We start from the raw sequence: 16,141 nt of genomic DNA, 5'->3' as shown, positions 1-16,141 counted from the left end.
TGATGTAAAGGCGATTACCCATTACATCTATGCATGCACTGGCATAATCCCAGTACCAGAGTCTGAATTTAGCGAAAATGTATCTGAAGCAAAGCAACACGCGAAGGAATTCCCCTTCCCTTGCCGATCGATTGAGTATGACTGTTGCCTCGGTTTGAGTATATTGGAGGGAAAGCATGCTTCTTTGGATATTGTTCCCCTCTACAGTGCACCAGACGAGTCAGAGCTCCCTGTGGCATTGTATTATTGGACGGTAACCAGGACGGCGCGCCAGGTCTCAAGTGCCGAAGCACGTACGGACCATGAACTATGAATCATGCTTCCATTGATGTTGATATTCTTCCCAAGGTCAGCAAGGGAACATACTACGGCATATGGAAGGAAGCTTTAACAAGAGAAGCTTTCGGAGGAGCATTACAGCGGGGAGTAGCGCTCGTTGGTGAAGTCCAAACGTGGATTTGGTGCTTCTAAAAGAATGGCTTATGGCTTGCCTAAAAAGAGTCAATCGGTAACTGGTTGCGTCGTATAATGGCAGGTAAGGTGTAGAATGGTGAAATTAGCCAAGAATCTCTTACCAGGGGAAAGAAAACGAGAGCAGACGGATGCCGGCGGCTTCCGGACAGTCGGGAGGTTGCGGTAAGGTCACACAACTTAGGAATGCAGGTCCATGAAAAAACGTAACAAATCGGAGAAGCAGGAGTTTGGGTAGAGCCTAACAAACCTTTGCGGCCCTGATGGAGCTTGCTGACCAGTTGTGGGGCAAATAAATGTAATTCTTCGACACGCAGTTCCTCCTCTTCCGTGTTCCCCTACGTTTATGTTAATGGGTAGGAGTACTTAGACCTCATTCACGCTGCCTAAGAAGCGAGCTTGACACCTAATGTATGGGAACCATTTCTATTCGTTGAAACAGTGTCGTCAAGTATGCGTAGCCAATGTAAGGGGCATGAAGGGAATATAAATACGGGCTCAACGCAACTCACCCCACAAACTGAGCAGGGAGGTCAGCAGTATTTATTGAACTCTCTTACGTGCTTCGGCTCCGCTACAGCTCGTAACAGTTTCCAGACATTTTGGACCAGGGGTACAAAAGAGGTCTTCTCCTCTCACACCCGTAGGCCCCTGGGCTAAAGTACACACCAGAAGCCAAGCAATATAGGGGACACATTCGGGCTTTAACAATATTGTTCCAGTAGGAAGTTGGATAAATGAGTATTTTGTATAGGAGGGACATCCACAGCAACATAGGTGGCACCATGCATGGGGGCTTCAACCTGTCGAGCCAACGGCAGCACACCGGTAGGTGTTGCATATCTTTTATACATTGCAGACTAAGCTTCGCCTGCTCTGATATTCTTCAATTTTGCTTATCGCCAGTTGGCTCCAACCCGCAAGGAAGGCGTCATTTTGTTGTTCGCTAACAAGCACAGCCCCAGCCCCAGCCAGTTTAGTCTGGAGAAGGTACCCTCGTGAGTGGTTCCTTGTGCTGTTTCTATTCATGAACTCGTATTTATTACCTTCTACAAACTAACCAAGGAAACTTACTCCAGGAAACAGTGCAGACACTGCCAATATCCCCCGTCGCAGCTGCACGCGCAGCTGCAACAACGTAGCAGCGTCTCCGTCATGGTGGCTCCCCTAGGTTACTCAGGGCGTGGGAACCTCGCAGCAATCAGGGGCCGTACGGGTCAACGCCCTTTCTTGGTTGCACTTCAGCAGCAGGCCCAGCGTGGAAAAGTACTACAGGCGAATAGGCCACATGAGCATCGGCAGCAAAACGAAGAGCAGCGCCACATACAGGGAGGGAATCCGTTGCTTTTCTTGCCCAGTTGTAGCCGCATTTTCTTCTGTGTGGGCCCCTCCCTCCGTTGCAGTTCCACAGTAGCACTAGCAGCAAACAGATGTGCATCCCCCGCACCAGCGATAAAGCCAGCAGATGCAACTGCAACAACTGCGAGACAGCCCTACAAATTCAAATCTGCTGCTCATCGTGACATGGTTGTCCTTTCAACGCGTCTACACTTGCAGGATTTGTTGCTGCAGCGCTTTGGGCGACTGAGAACAGCAGAGTGCTGCTTGCTTCGAAAGGTCTCTGGCACTCAGCAGTTGCTTTTGCTTTGGGCGGACCTTCTGGTGCAGCAGAATCCGGAGAAACCTCCGGCAGACGCCTATTTCGTTCCACCGGAGCTCTACCGCTTGCCAGATGCCAAAGTAAGCAGCAACACCACCAATAGCAAGCGACAGGAGCAGACCAGAGAGCACAGGCGTGTGCGCCCGTGGCCTAGCCCACATGGAGTAATGCGGTTGTTGGTTTTGACTCAGGTTTTGCTGCAGAGGGACAGGGAGTTGCGCTGGTTAATGCAGCGGATCGATCCAAGAGGTGTTGGGGGTCACTGCGACTCCTCGAGAGACTGCGTCCCCGTCCCGCACTTCCCTTCTGTGCTACAGCAGGAGGTGCCGCGCTTTCCATACGAGCCCCAGCAGCTGGAAATGTTGAGAGACACGTACGGGCTGCTGAAATGGCCCTTTAGGCCGGTCCGAGGCGCAGCAAAGACAGCGGCAGCAGCGGCTGTTGCCACGGGCAGTGCAGAACTGCCCCAGATTTCACAGGCTGAGCCCACCTCGGAAGGAGTTGCTGCAGCCGTTGCTGCCGTTGCTGCAGCAGTCGATCGCGGGGATGTGCGGCGTGCCAACAGCAAAGTACGCACACGTTGCTGCACCGATGCAATCTATGCACCGGATGAGACAGAAACCGGTGCTTATGTGTGGTAATCCGTACAAGTGACACACCTTCCGCAGCTGTTGCCTTTGCTGCAGTTGGTTATTGTTGATTTGGCATTCTTTTTCCTAATATCCGACTTTCACCCGAATGTATTTTTTAGTGACAGCTGTATTTGTATGGGCCAATGCCTAGGGAGCAGCAGGCGTGGTACTAGACCCACAGCACCGCCGCAGCACTGCACACCGACGCGGTCTACAACAGGAGTCGCTCGCGCAAGCCCTAAGTGTGGCGTCGCCAGCTGCCAAGCTAGGTCTTTCGAAGAGCTACAGGGATGAAGGCCTATGCCACTGAGGAGGCGAGGCGCCTCTACCCATGGGTCGTACACACAAAATACGCAACTCTGCCAAGGTACCTATCCTGCGTCTGGAGCAGACGGCACACATACCAGAACATTCCAGAATATGAAGCGTTTTTTAAAGACAACCCAATTTTATTCCAGCTAAATGCCTCGCATTGCCGCGAAACAATGTCCTCAGTCCACTGCAACTAGTGTGCTGCAACTGCAGCTGCTGCAGTTGCTGCGTTCACCGTGGAGCAGCAGCTGCTGCAACGTTGGCTAGTACTGTTGATGGGGTGCAGGCAGCCCCTGTGCATCCTGCCACGAACATGTCGAGAGAAACAAATATTCAGTCCTGCGGAGGAACACACCGTACACCGCAGGCGTTAGTGCACTACGACTGCCCTGGTGAGTTTACAGCAATCTGCCGCTTCCTTGTGTATTGTTTCGTGCTAATTTTCTTTCCCTATCACCCTGCTTCACACCCACGTGCCTCCCTAGCTCTCCCACAGTCTCTACTGTCACTCTCCATCTCTAGTTGCCATCTGCTGCTGCTGCCTGCGCCGCTGAAGCAGTGCCCCCAGTCCCTTGGTGTGTGTCCGGTTACGCTATGTTGCTAACTAACTAACCATGAATGCTGATCCCGTGAGGGGCGACATCTTGCGGGTCTCGAGACCACCTTGCGGTGTCCCTCTAAAGGCCCCTCGACCTCCTCTGAAGTTAAATCCCGACGTGACCACGTTGGAGGACTCCTGTCCCCGGTAGAACCCATCCCTGGTTGCATCACCTCCTCCTCGAACCCATCCGCGGCCTCTGCCCCTACCCCTGCCACCCCCTGCAGGTCCAAAAAAGAAGACACAAGGAACCAACCGCCGCATAACGAAAGAGCCCCGCAAACCTTGAAATATGACCTAGGACGAACAAGACAACTTCAAGCGCGTGCAGGTGGCGAACCTCGGACAGCATTGGACTCCTCATCCTTGTTGTATCCGGGCCTCCCAAGGTTCTGGATAAGCAAACTCGTGCGCATTCCCAAGTTGCGGGTCTTGTCTGTCACCAACTGGTACAAACTGGGGGGGGTCCCTGCCATCTGAACACGATTCTTTTCGCTGTCGATGCGCGCCTCTGCAACAACAACAAGCTGACTACAAGCTGACTAGCATCATCGCCTCATGCAGCAGCAACGGCACAAGAGGGAATTGGCCAACAAACAGCACGGCAGAAGCAACAGGGAAGCAATACTCACCTAGCCTCGCATGAAGAATAAGATTGACAATCCAACGTTCTGCAGCTTCCGGCACCATGTTGACTTTCTTCGCGATCATCCTGTGGAAGCATGACAAGGGACGGGGAGACGCAGTGCCCTCATGCAGAAATGTGCGCAAACGCGGTGACATAAGCACGCTGACGAACTTCACAAAGCACAAACTAGAAGTTGAGATACAACCGAGCTGCGGATACGACCAGTAATGTACATAATTTAGCGCCTAGTGAATAGCAATTCGTTCATATCATAGACAAGGATACGAAAAGGACCGTGGAGTCGTAGCAGTGCGAGGCAAGCAAAATGACGCAGCCTACTCGACATTAATTCGCTTGTGGATGCGGCAGTAGGTCTCGAAGATTAGGAGACGAGCGTGTTCGTTCACTGCACCCTTTAGCGGCTCCAGGAAAAAGTCCGTCTCACACAACTGCAAACAAGCCAACACCAGACGCACTCGACTAGCTACAGGAACGAAAGGGCATCCAGGCAGTAAGTACATTCACCACCATCCTGAAACGAGATTGAAAAATGCGATGAGCTCAATGTGGCGGCACACAGCAAAGAAAGGCTGCAGGAGAAGACTGAACGGCAGAAGGCAGCACAGGTTAGACCGTGGACAGGAGGCCCGCAAGGCTAGTACGAGCCTAGCAAAACCAAAATGCATAAAGGTGACAAGGCTAACTTCAGAGATGCTGGTGATGTGCTTCTGGGCCTCGTCAAAGTTGAAATCGAGGAAAAGCGCCTCCAGAAGCGACGTGAATGCGTCGGTGTACTTATTCTTTGTGTGACCAATAGCCTGAGAAACGACCGTCACCGGAGAAGGCACACTAACCAACAGACAGTCCAGAAAGGGCACGACAGTGAGCAGCATTACTAACGAATACACATATCTATCTGTTGGCATCTAGGGGCCGCTCCCATCCTCCGCCTCTATGTGCTCTGAACCTAAATGAAAGCCCTCCCTCCGCCCTGCAGGACGTGCGCAGTCGCTTACCCCCACAATGGCTTGGAAGTGGTCTTTCCTCTTGCGGTTCATTATAGCGTAAACGGCGTAGTAACGCAGCAAATGAGGACAGAGTAAGTGCACGCACGTTAGGTTCCTGAGCAAGCACAGATGAGAAACAGCCAAAAAAAAGTGCCAGGTACACATCGGCGAGGTAAACAGCCGTCAAAAATTTTGACAGCACCCAGCGGCCGCCACCATTCCATGCCAATAAAAAGCCCTCCACTAGTAAAAAAAGCGAACTCTGCAAAGTACAGCAGTCTCCTTCGCAGGTGGAAAATCATTCAGCACATGCACAGTCGACGTACCACCACCCCTGCAACAGCAGCGGCAGAAGCACCAGCTCACCGTTCCTGTACGACCCAATCTAGAAGAGCCGACCAGGCCTGGTTTCGACAGGACTGTCCTTTGGCATACGTCAGGAGCAGGTAGTAGCGCAGCAGCAGCCACATAGCCCAGTGCAGCAGCCAAGCCCTTTGCTGCAGCTGCTGCTCCCGCGAGAATATCTTGCTCATCGGATTTTCCGGTCCTATACCAGCCGCTGCCTTTGACGCAGCCGCCTGGGAGTGATCCAGAATGTCAGCAAGGCGCAAGATACAACGAGCAGCCTGCAACACCAGAACAGCAACAGCAGAAACTAACGGACCTAGGGTTAGTCCTGTCCACCGCAGGCACATGCCTCCTCCCCTACCCAAGGACCGAAGACAGCTACAGCAGGTTGGTAGCAGAGAAACTGACACCATGAGCTTCTATTGCGCCAAGGGCCTTGTCCTTTCCGTCCTCTCCGTCCTGAAGCTGCTGTAACAGAGCATCCTCGCTCTCAGCGTTGGATGGTTGACCCTTCGGATTGTCACCAGCGGGTTCAGAAAGCGTCAACAGCAAGATGCAACAGCAAATACCCCACACGCACGATACGGGGGTCTGCATGTCACCACCTAAAGCCGCAACAACAGCATTGGAGGACGAAGCACATGACAGATAGTAAGGAAAGTAGCTAGGCAAAGCCAGCAGTTGCCTAGTTACCACCGCTGTCCAGCTAGCCTGCATCCCATTAGCCTGGAATATATAGCAAGGGGCTCAGAGAAGGACTAGCTAGCAGGGCAATCAAGCTGCTGTGTGCAGTGCTCGAAAAGGGCTTAAAGTAGTCGCGTAGGCAGCACATGCGATGTGGGGCTGACTGTCACTGGTAAGCTCGGAAAGAGTATTCAGGTAGAAGTCCAGGTGGTGCAGCGCCTTCTTGTAGTCCCCCAAAGAGAACGCCACGCGGGCGAGGCGCACAGGCACCATCTCCACCCGTGGAATCTCCGCCAAATTTGGCGTCGAACTGCCCTCCTCTCGGTTCTGCAGTAGTAGAAACAGCAAAAGAAGCAATTGATGGACAAGAAATTCCTGCCCATAGAGTATCACCTACAAGCTCATTAGAGCTGCAGCACCTGCTGCAGCTGACGTGAGGGCAGCAGACCTGGTAATGCCACTGCAGAATATCTCGCAACCTCTTCCTCTCTAGCTGGTTGCCTATCTTCCTCTGCTGCTCCCCTTTGAACGCCTGGAGCGCCTCTTCCAAGGCAGCGCTCTGCTGCTCCCACTGTTGCAGTTGCTCCTCAGGTTCCTCCACTTTTCCCCCTTGCTGCTGTACGAGTTCACGCAGCCGCTGAGCAACGCCCTCGGGTGTCTTTGGGAGGATCGCTTCCAACAAAGCGTCCGAGCTTTTCTCTTCCAGCAACTGCAGCAAAGTAATGCACACCTCAAATCCGACGGCCTCCATACATGAACTACACCACTACCAGCTCCGTATGTATAATATGCAGCATCTGCCATGCAAAACCGGAAGGCAGCCTGGATAAATTATTTCGAAGCAGATGCGGCGGTGTGAAATAGCCCCTGCAAGGTGCAAACGGGGCGTCACTTGCTCCCCTGACGGGCAACAGAAAAACCAGTCACTACCTCGAAGATGCAAGCTGAACACGCAGGGACAAAAAAATCCACTACCCACCTTCTGAGAACGCAGCCAATGAATGACCGGGACGGCCATATGCGGCTCCCAGAAAACGGACATCCGGCGCACAAGCGCCAAGTTCTCTTCAGTCGGCCCCATCGTCACTTCACAATCAACAGCCAGGCGCATATACACCTGGCCTCGCCTATCTTTTGGTCAAGCTGTTTCTACCCTTGCCGGTGCTGCAGTTCCTGTTGCCGCTTATGCTACGGTGTGGTGGCGGTCCGCGAGGAAGGCTGGGGAATCCGCTGGTGGACAGCTGGGCCACAAGGCCTCCTTAGTGTGGCAACCGGAGAAAAATAAAAGGTTGCAGCCCCAAAAATGCAAGAAAGACTGTAAACTTCTTCTGGTTGTTGCCGCAGTAGTCCTCAGTCCAGGTGGGACTTCTGTGGGGTGGCGGATAAAAGGAGAGAGAGCAACAGGCTAAAAGTGAAGAAACCAGCTCGCTCTTGTAATGCAGAATTACTCTCCTGGTACTGCAAAACATGAAACCCCAGGGAGCAGAAACGAGACCCACCGACTACACCAACCGCTGCCGTCAGCCAGTAGAGCGGAGTGCATGCGCAGCAGCCCCGGCCACATCTCGGCTGTCTTTCATCATATAGGAACTTCCTGTCTGTGATCTGTTAATTGAAATCTGCAGATTGGCCATTTAAATCATATACCAAAGGCATTTTGTCTCCGCGACCTACACGCACAGGGCTAGGCGGACACCATTGTCCAGCATGGCCCCACGCCGTTCCCTGTCGTGAGTGGTTGGCCATGCTCTGCCCGACATGTGCGCTTACTTTTAGTTTAGTAGTTTTGTCGTGCAGTCTACCGAATGATGGCCAAGTATGGGTTTCAAAATTGCCTGCAGGGTTGTTGAATATATCAGAAGGCATGTGTAGCATCGTACATAAGGTTGTCGCAGGATTCCTGCGACCTCTAGTGAAAACCCAATAACTTTCGACAAGTGCCATCTAAAGCAGTTAGCGCCCATCCCCAATCTCCGCGTGCCATGGAATAGAGAGGCCCAAGGGTCGTCAGCTGAGGGATGTAACACGGGTCCTAGATCGTAGCGGAGGACTATTGTGAGCTGCATGGTAGCCGAATTACTTACATCACTCCCATATGAGAGCTCTACACCATTGGGGGTTTTTGTGTGCGTACATTTTGGACACTAAGCCCGGGTAAGGGCACAATGGCCAAGTTTAGACAGAAGTGCCAATTGTGGGCGGATTACGTTACACCTGGCTCTCCCCGCACGAGCAACATGCGCCCTTAAGGGAACTGCTCGGCAATGAAGATGGATGTATTGATATGGATTCACTCCTGTTGCATCCCATGCGCGGCGAGTCTTGGGTGCTTCTGCTCCTCCGTTCACTTCGTGTCTGTACAGCACCACCTGGCCTTGCACTTTTCACCCCGGAACCCTGATGATTCGTGTGTCATGCAGATCATCCACAGAGCTGAACCTCAGAGAATGCGCCACTGAATGGACTAGAAGGATGCATTTCTCCGGAGGTCCAGACATCAGACCCACTGTGTAGAGTTGACCTCTCAACTCGTGCCTGTAAATGCGAACTTGTACCGGCACAGTGTTCGCATGAGATCTGAGGGTGCGGCTGTCCCCTTGTTTTTGGCTACATTACTTTCTCTACGTTTCGTGAAGTATCCGGTGTTCTTCCGACTGCTTTGTTTGTTCACCGGGTGTAGCTGCTTAAACTGTTGCTTCTCCATGATCCGTGCTTTTTCCTTACGTCTCAAGTATTACGTTCCAGTCTCGAATTGTGTGACCATCTCTGTTGCAAAAGAAGCAGGTGAGCCTTGCAATACCTCCCCGGCCTTTTGAGTGTCGCTTCTCCCTGCTTCTGTCGGTTTCCACTTTTCCTATCTCGCAGTGTAGGTCCCAACATTCACAGGTACATATGCGTAGCGTCCCCAAGCGTGCCGCCTGCCTTCCCTGTTGTGGCAGTAGATGTCGTGCTTTTCCTCTCTTTGCTGGGTAATCATCCCATTATCTCCGCAAGAGCAGCCATTTCACCTCTTTGTTTCCTCTCCTGTGCCCATTTTTTGACGACTTCCCCTTTCTGGGAGACAGCCGCTCAACGAAGCAGTGGTGTAAATGTACCGATTGAAACTTTAGACTTCCGCCCACAAATTTGGTTGATATAATGCTCTATCTATAGCTTTGCTTTCTTAGATCCCTCAAATCTGTCATAACCTGTTCCTCCGCAGAGGTAGGATTAAATCTACGATGCAGTGCGTGCCGGAAACCTTCTATAGTTGGAGTGTGGGCGGGAAAAAGTAGTAACCTGGTTCAGATACAGCCACCTTTGTCGTGCTTCCCCCTCCAGTGGAGAAGATGGCAATAGCAACTGTAGTTATTCGGGTGTTTGCTAGAGGTGGAAACAGAGACAAGGAACCTCTCCTGACACTCGCCGCGATGGTTCACTCGCCGCGCACCACCGCGGCAGACCTAGAGCGGCAGAGGCGGACATATTCCTAATGAACAGTGATTGATGAAGAAACATCTTCAGTTCCATAGGATAGGGAAATTGAACTTCATCATTTTACGGGAAGGATAATCGCTGACGGGGATCCGGGGTCCCTTCGTGCCAGCCGGGGCGATTGTATGAAGGGGACTGAAATCGGCAATAACATGACCACCGCAAACAATAATCCGGAGGCAGACTGTCAAACAGAGCGCATCTGCCGCACGCTAGTTCAGTATTTGCGACTCCACATGTAGCATAGTCTGCAACGTTGACAATGCGTCGCAAGTGGGCACATGAACCTCTATTTCGTCCCATTACGCAAGCGATACGCAGGCAGAACGTTGTCAATAGTCCTCTAAGGTGTTTGTGAATACGACAAAATGGGTCGTTTGTACATGTATGTATAGCTGTCTTGCAGCCTGATGTGCACCAAGATGCGTTGCAGTTCGTAGCAAGCCGCTTCCTCTCCTGCAGTACCAGGCGCTTGAGCCACTGAGCTCATGGCGCCTGGAAACTGCAAAGGGATGTACCATGCTCTTAAGGAAATATTCTCTCCAATATTTTGGCTCCATTGCAGCTCACAATAATCCTCGGATAAGATTGATGCACTTGTCTATTGCAATGCCTGTCTGTTCCCGGGCATGACGCAGTACCAGTGCATTCACTAATCAGTAAGGCGCCGAAAAACACGCTGAGCAGCTTGAAACAACAATGTTTCAGGTATGGACTCCTAAACGGAAATAACTTTGTATCGAAGGGGACATCTGGCTCCCCGGTGCGCGCTCATTACGGCTGCTCGTTGCACCTTATCTTTAGGCCCAGAGGCAACAATCTTAGGCGAGATCTGTCCCCCATCTAACCTTCCTTATTTGATTTATTTGTAATTCGGCAACAATCGCTCCCATTCTGAATTTTCTCGCCTCGAATGGTTATATCTCCGCAATACTGCAGTGGTACCAGACACAAGGCGGCGGGGGCCCTGGATCCTTCTAGTCCACTCGCGCCAAGCTCAGTAAGAGCAGTTTCAACAGGAATTGTTGGATTCTGAATAGTGTAGAAGAAAAGATAAAGCCCAAGTGTGCTCATTAATGAAGGTAAGACAGTCAGCAGGTGGGCGTTACCTGTACCCGTGAGGGGCTACCCGAGGTCTCACGCCGGTCGCCGGTCCCACGCCCGGTCTGTGCCCATGGAAAACCAAGGTAGTTGCGTTTCCCACCAGCAACACGGTTTTTCATCATGGGAACAGTTGTTTAATTCACCCAAATAACTGAAGAAGTTGTTAAATGTTGACTCGCTTTCTGGTGTTCTCACTAAGTCGAGCGAACATCATTGGCCATGGTGGACGCTTGTCACTTGCTCTAGTGCCGTAAATGGGACATCTCCACCAGCGATGCAGTCAAGCGCCCTTCTACGAATTTTCCTATCCTAGAATTTGCAACGAAATCTTGTTGGCTGTGAAATGAAACTAGACTCATGGTTTTGGGAGCCTCAGCTTCTCGGGGACCAGAGTGATGATCCAGCCCATCACACCGCTTGGCCTCCGGAGAATCCCAGTCAGGTGGGGAACTTCTCTGTTACCCATGTTTTCGGCAGTAGACACCGTTTTCCAATTGTTGTCAGTACTGCCATGATAGCAGTTCTGTCGGCCCTTGTGGTGGTTTACGTTTGTCTCCTCCCAAGGGGAATGCGGAAATCGAGGGTTCCAATCATCCGTCGGCTTTCTTCCAGCGGCGATGAGGATGAGTGCCAAGATTTACTTGACTCAGCGAACTCAGCTAGAAAGGAAAGATCTGTGGGATCTTCTTACTCCAGCGGAAGCTCGGAGGGATCGGGCTCGCACAATATCGCCGTTTCAAGAAAACGGCCGTATCGCTTTAACGAAGCGGATGATGAAGTCGAACAAGCGAGAAAGCTTCTCAGGGAAGATAGACAGCAGACTGCAAGTAGCCCTCAGAGCAGTTACACGACATTATCATCCCCGGTTTCGACGCCCTCTTCCTCCAGCAATGGGCACGACATGCTTGGCGAATCGCTCCTTGTGCCACAAATATCTGCAGAAGATGAAAAAGCAGAAGGGGCTGAAATCTCCACACTCACCTCAGGTGATGCTGGATATGGCGAATCTGACTGGCTAGAGGACTTTGTGGGAGAACCAGAAAACCTTGAAGAGTGGTTCTTAGAGTATGTTCTCGATTCGTCGCCGCCATCACCGTCAGGCTTCGAAGAGGATCAGCCTGACGATGTCATACAGCATGATAACTTGGAAGGCGGCAAGCTGGCTTATTTGATGACAGATGAAAGCATGGGAAAAGGTCAGTCCATGACATACGTCAGAGAGCAAGAGAAAATAGTCTGCTGCCCGCTGAGCTGTGACACAGTATACAAGTCTGCTAGACTTCTTGTGGATGGCCTTTCAGAAGGAAGTATTATACAGGAATCACAAGTGACGGGTCGGAACAATGAGTTGGGAGAAGAGGCTTCAGGATCCGTTGAACGTGAGACTAGCGCGCAGCTGGAGCCCAATGCCAATTCTCCTGTACGTGTTCCAACCCTCGGGAACTTTCCCTTCCACGCAGGCTTTACAGAAGGCCTTTTTATGATTTGTACAGAAAACTCAGCCTACGTTTATGGGAGCTATTGGAGTTGCAACCCCATCACCCTTCTTGCCTAGGACGGTCTCTTCGGTTGGCTGCCACCGGTGAAATAATTAGCGTGGAGTTCCTGAAGTAAAACACCACCAAATACCGGTCTTATATCTTGATTGCTTTCAGGTACATCCCTCGACGTCTGAGGAAGTCCCTTCTGAGCCCGTGCCTTCCATTGATGAATTACTATTAGGACCGGGCGAACATCAAGTCTCGGATGGTCTCGTAAGCCGCTTGCCCACTTGCACCACATGCACCAAACATGAGCACCACTTGGCCACAGTTGCATTATTCCCCATATATTCCCTCAAGTCACCAATACCTTCCTTCGGCGTTGCTAATAGCATTAGTTTTAGCATTGCTGCATTTAAATTTCAGCTGGGCGTTTATGGGTTTTGCTTAACCGTTTTGTGTATTGACTGCTCCGCCCGTCCCCAAGTTGCTCTTATTGCTTTTAAGGGTACCCTTATGCCTTGTCAAGACTCGAGTGCAGCCGTTCCCTCTAAAATTGTTGTTGCTATTTCAATTGTGTCAGGAACGTCGCTCTACCACCAGTGCAGAACACTTCCGTGCTCCTGGAAGTTCTCAGCCTTCCACAGACACAACATCACCCAGAGTGGGTAGACTGCAGGAGATGCTGCCTTCCCGTCGCTGAGTGGCCACACGTGCAGCATGCGTATTTTCAAGAGGCTGTTTTGCGTCTCGCATACTCTTCACTGCTCTCCTTGTTGGTCTTCAGACACCTCCATTCTGCATATACGGTTTCCCGAGCACTATGCTTGATGTACATTCTGTAATGCGTACCATCATGTTTTTGCGTTGTACGTAGCTGTGGGTGTGTTTGTTAAGGATATTGGCAGCTACAAGGCGTCACCAGAGCACCCTTTCTATCGCATTCCAAGGGCTGTTCATTCGCATTACCTGGCCCCGTTTAATTTTCAGAGGGCGCAGTACTTCCCCCGTCTGAAACCTCTTTCCGAGATACTGAATCCGATCCGAGGTTTGCTGGTCATGCCGGAACTCCACCACAGTGAACTCCAGACCTTGATGGAGCTGGCCGAGTCACTTGTTAGAATTGCATTCTCCACGAACAATCGAAGGAAAGCATATTTGCCGTATCAATTACTCGATCCACTCGCGCGTAATTTTATCTTGGTGGATACCCTGTGGTGCATTTGTGAAGTGGTTGGTCCTCGAATGATGAAGGAGAGCTGGTGGCATCAATTTATGCTTCGGATGCTCGACAACTCCGCAGTAGGTGATGAAGCGGATTTGAGACGCCAACACCTCGCTAGTCGGTTATATTTGGCTCTAGAAGTGTACGCATCTGGGGTGCGGCCTCCTGCCAAATTGGTCATTGAGTTGAAACAAGAGATATTCTGCAGTAAAAGATGCCCACTTACATTCCGCAACAGTACATATGACGAATGGAGAAACGACGGCGGTTGCTGATTTCCTGTCGACTGCACGTCGAAACGCGTGTAGTTGCAGGTGCGCTGATTATCAATGATCGCCTCCGTGGAAATCACTGGTTTTTCTGCTATGGCATCAGCCGAATAGGAGTTATTATTTCTCAATTTAGGGTGCCGGCGAAGCAAGGTGTGCATGGCACATATACAGTGGATTACTTTTCTCCAAGGAACAATCACTGCCTGCCTGGAGGGCGTCCCAAAGAATGCGACGAGCTGAAGCACATTGATTATGGGACTTTCAGGGATACGTCGCCGTGCTAAGTGTTTCAGCTTGTGCAAATGCTGCTTTTGCGCTCGTTAAAGCAAATGTAGTGCGCGAGTGCGTTGCCTTCTTGTCTCTGCTTTCTGGAGCACTGCATTGATCCAGGGTTTTGCGGGATTTCCGTGCGGTGTTCAGGTTATTTGCCGCAGTTCCGTTTAGTGTTCGGGGTTTAGGCTTGGCCCCGTTTGGCATTTCGTCTGATGTCAAACTAGCCAGGAAATGCATCAATGCAGCGGGAAATGTTGTTGCTCCATTAGTATCAATGCAATATGGATACACGGGTAGCAGAACAATAAATGAATTTGCATGTAGGGGATGCATGGCTGAAATTATAGTGAGTAGGGTCATCGGAGGGATCGAAAACCCGTCAGATAGAGCCGTCTAGACTGTTGGCAGCCCACCACGGCGTAAACTGTCGCTAGAAGGTGGAAAACCATGATGCTGAGTGTCGGCGCCAATGTCAGCTGTGCCCATGCCGCGCTACCAATATATTTTTTCGTATTTTTGAGGGTGGAATGTACATATTCCACAGCACGACATAGCCGTGAGGTGCCTCATCCTCTCCTTCGAAAGTGCTGATATTTCGTATATAAGCTGCGGATGATAGGACCTGCATGCAGTAAACCCCCAGAGCTACATTTTGCAAAGAACGATTGGCTTTTCCCTGAGACTTCATGAAAGGTTTGCCGTCGATGTTGATCGCGAGTGCGAACTTCTTGACGGGCAACACTCTATTGCATATTTGCTTCCTTCCCGAAGCTGCATGACGAAAGGCAAACAAGTCTTCGTGGGCACTGCAGTTTGTGGAGACGCCGACCGCGCCTCTCGCGCGCTGCTAAGTGTGCAAGCTGCTTCTTAATGCTGGCACATTGTCCGTGGCACATGAAATAAGATGCATATAGACTTAGAGGAGGAAGCATGGATTTTATCTGGCTGCCAAAAACGCCAGAAGTGCGTGTGTGGCATTCCTGTGTCCAAGTATCTGCAGCATGAACAAAATGCTGCAACTTGATGAGGGCCACTTTCGCTCTCCAGCCCTTTTGACATGTGACGCCTGCTGAAGGGAAGGGAGGGAAGTTGCCTTTTTGGAAACCTTTTCTAAAGTATTTTTATTTTGTTCGTGTTGAAGTTTGTTTGGGGCCGAAGTCGATAACTGTCGTCACATCTACTGAAGGCGAAGCAAGTCTTTAGTAGTTCTCTACAGCATAGATGCATGCATGGAAAGCCGATTTCTTATGTTTGCATGCGGGGGTGCAGTAGCAAGGTCTGCTGCAACTGTGGAGAAGATGTCTTCTCTTCGCACCAGTCTCACGCCGTTGCACTTCTGTGGGGTGTCTAGGGCGCAAAATGACTGTAGGGGGATCCAGAAGCCTACTGGAGAACAATAATTCTAAGAATTTTAAACTTACTGTAGCTCGCCACGTCACCGCTTAAGACCGAGGTTTCACTTTGGCAGGCGTTGCTGCTGTGACGCTCACCTGCTCTAGAATTACCCTATGCAGCCGCCCGCGTAGAAGACATTTTTGAATGCTCTTCACTTCTCGCTTTTATTAAGTTCTCGCTAGATAAGCGCCTGCTGTGACCCGCGCAGTCGTTGCCCTCTGGCTCACAGGAGAGGAGCACCCACTTGACTGCCGAAACACGGCCAGTCCACAGACGCGACGCAAGAACGCCTGTTTCAATATAGAAAAGACACTCACTGAATAGGTCTTGAAACACCTCCGCTCCCTCTCCTCAGTAAACTTGTTTCTGCAGCACCTGACCTTAGGGGGCCCCAGGGTCAATTTCGGGGCCCTTGGGACACCTTGGCTTGAATGTGAGGCAATGGCCATCATCCGCAAGGAATTGTTTGGCTAAAACATAGTTTCGTCTACAGCCAAACAAGAATATTGTGTGTATGAGGAGGAAGTTTTGTAGTATCAGCAGGAGCGTACTCCCTGCAGTAGTTGCTACTGTTGCC

General features: G+C 51.1%; 3 protein-coding genes across 3 annotated transcripts; 2 read left to right on the top strand and 1 right to left on the bottom strand.

The window, feature by feature from the left end:
* Positions 1-1,995: 1,995 nt before the first annotated feature.
* EMWEY_00002960 (hypothetical protein, conserved) lies at positions 1,996-2,772 on the top strand (the record flags this gene model as incomplete). The annotated part of the gene is made up of 2 exons (XM_013479967.1): positions 1,996-2,211; positions 2,323-2,772. 2 exons carry the CDS (start codon positions 1,996-1,998, stop codon positions 2,770-2,772), a joined length of 666 nt encoding a protein of 221 aa, XP_013335421.1.
* A 566-nt stretch (positions 2,773-3,338) lies between these two features.
* Positions 3,339-7,421, bottom strand: EMWEY_00002950 (proteasome PCI domain-containing protein, putative; the record flags this gene model as incomplete). Its single annotated transcript, XM_013479966.1, has 12 exons — positions 3,339-3,414; positions 3,689-3,884; positions 4,014-4,184; positions 4,306-4,385; positions 4,641-4,750; positions 5,006-5,119; positions 5,318-5,423; positions 5,675-5,934; positions 6,065-6,261; positions 6,505-6,667; positions 6,789-7,049; positions 7,320-7,421. The coding sequence occupies 12 exons, from the start codon at positions 7,419-7,421 to the stop codon at positions 3,339-3,341; spliced, it is 1,836 nt and encodes a 611-aa protein (XP_013335420.1).
* A 3,840-nt stretch (positions 7,422-11,261) lies between these two features.
* On the top strand, positions 11,262-13,899 carry EMWEY_00002940 (hypothetical protein; the record flags this gene model as incomplete). The annotated part of the gene is made up of 4 exons (XM_013479965.1): positions 11,262-12,338; positions 12,574-12,672; positions 12,983-13,067; positions 13,277-13,899. 4 exons carry the CDS (start codon positions 11,262-11,264, stop codon positions 13,897-13,899), a joined length of 1,884 nt encoding a protein of 627 aa, XP_013335419.1.
* Positions 13,900-16,141: the final 2,242 nt, after the last annotated feature.

The sequence above is a fragment of the Eimeria maxima genome, genomic scaffold (genome assembly GCF_000499605.1).
Source record: "Eimeria maxima Weybridge genomic scaffold, Emw_scaff15, whole genome shotgun sequence".
In the NCBI taxonomy this organism is placed as follows: Eukaryota; Apicomplexa; class Conoidasida; order Eucoccidiorida; family Eimeriidae; genus Eimeria; species Eimeria maxima.
The sequence above is the reverse complement of the archived record's forward strand: the minus strand, read 5'-3'. Positions and strand labels throughout refer to the sequence as shown.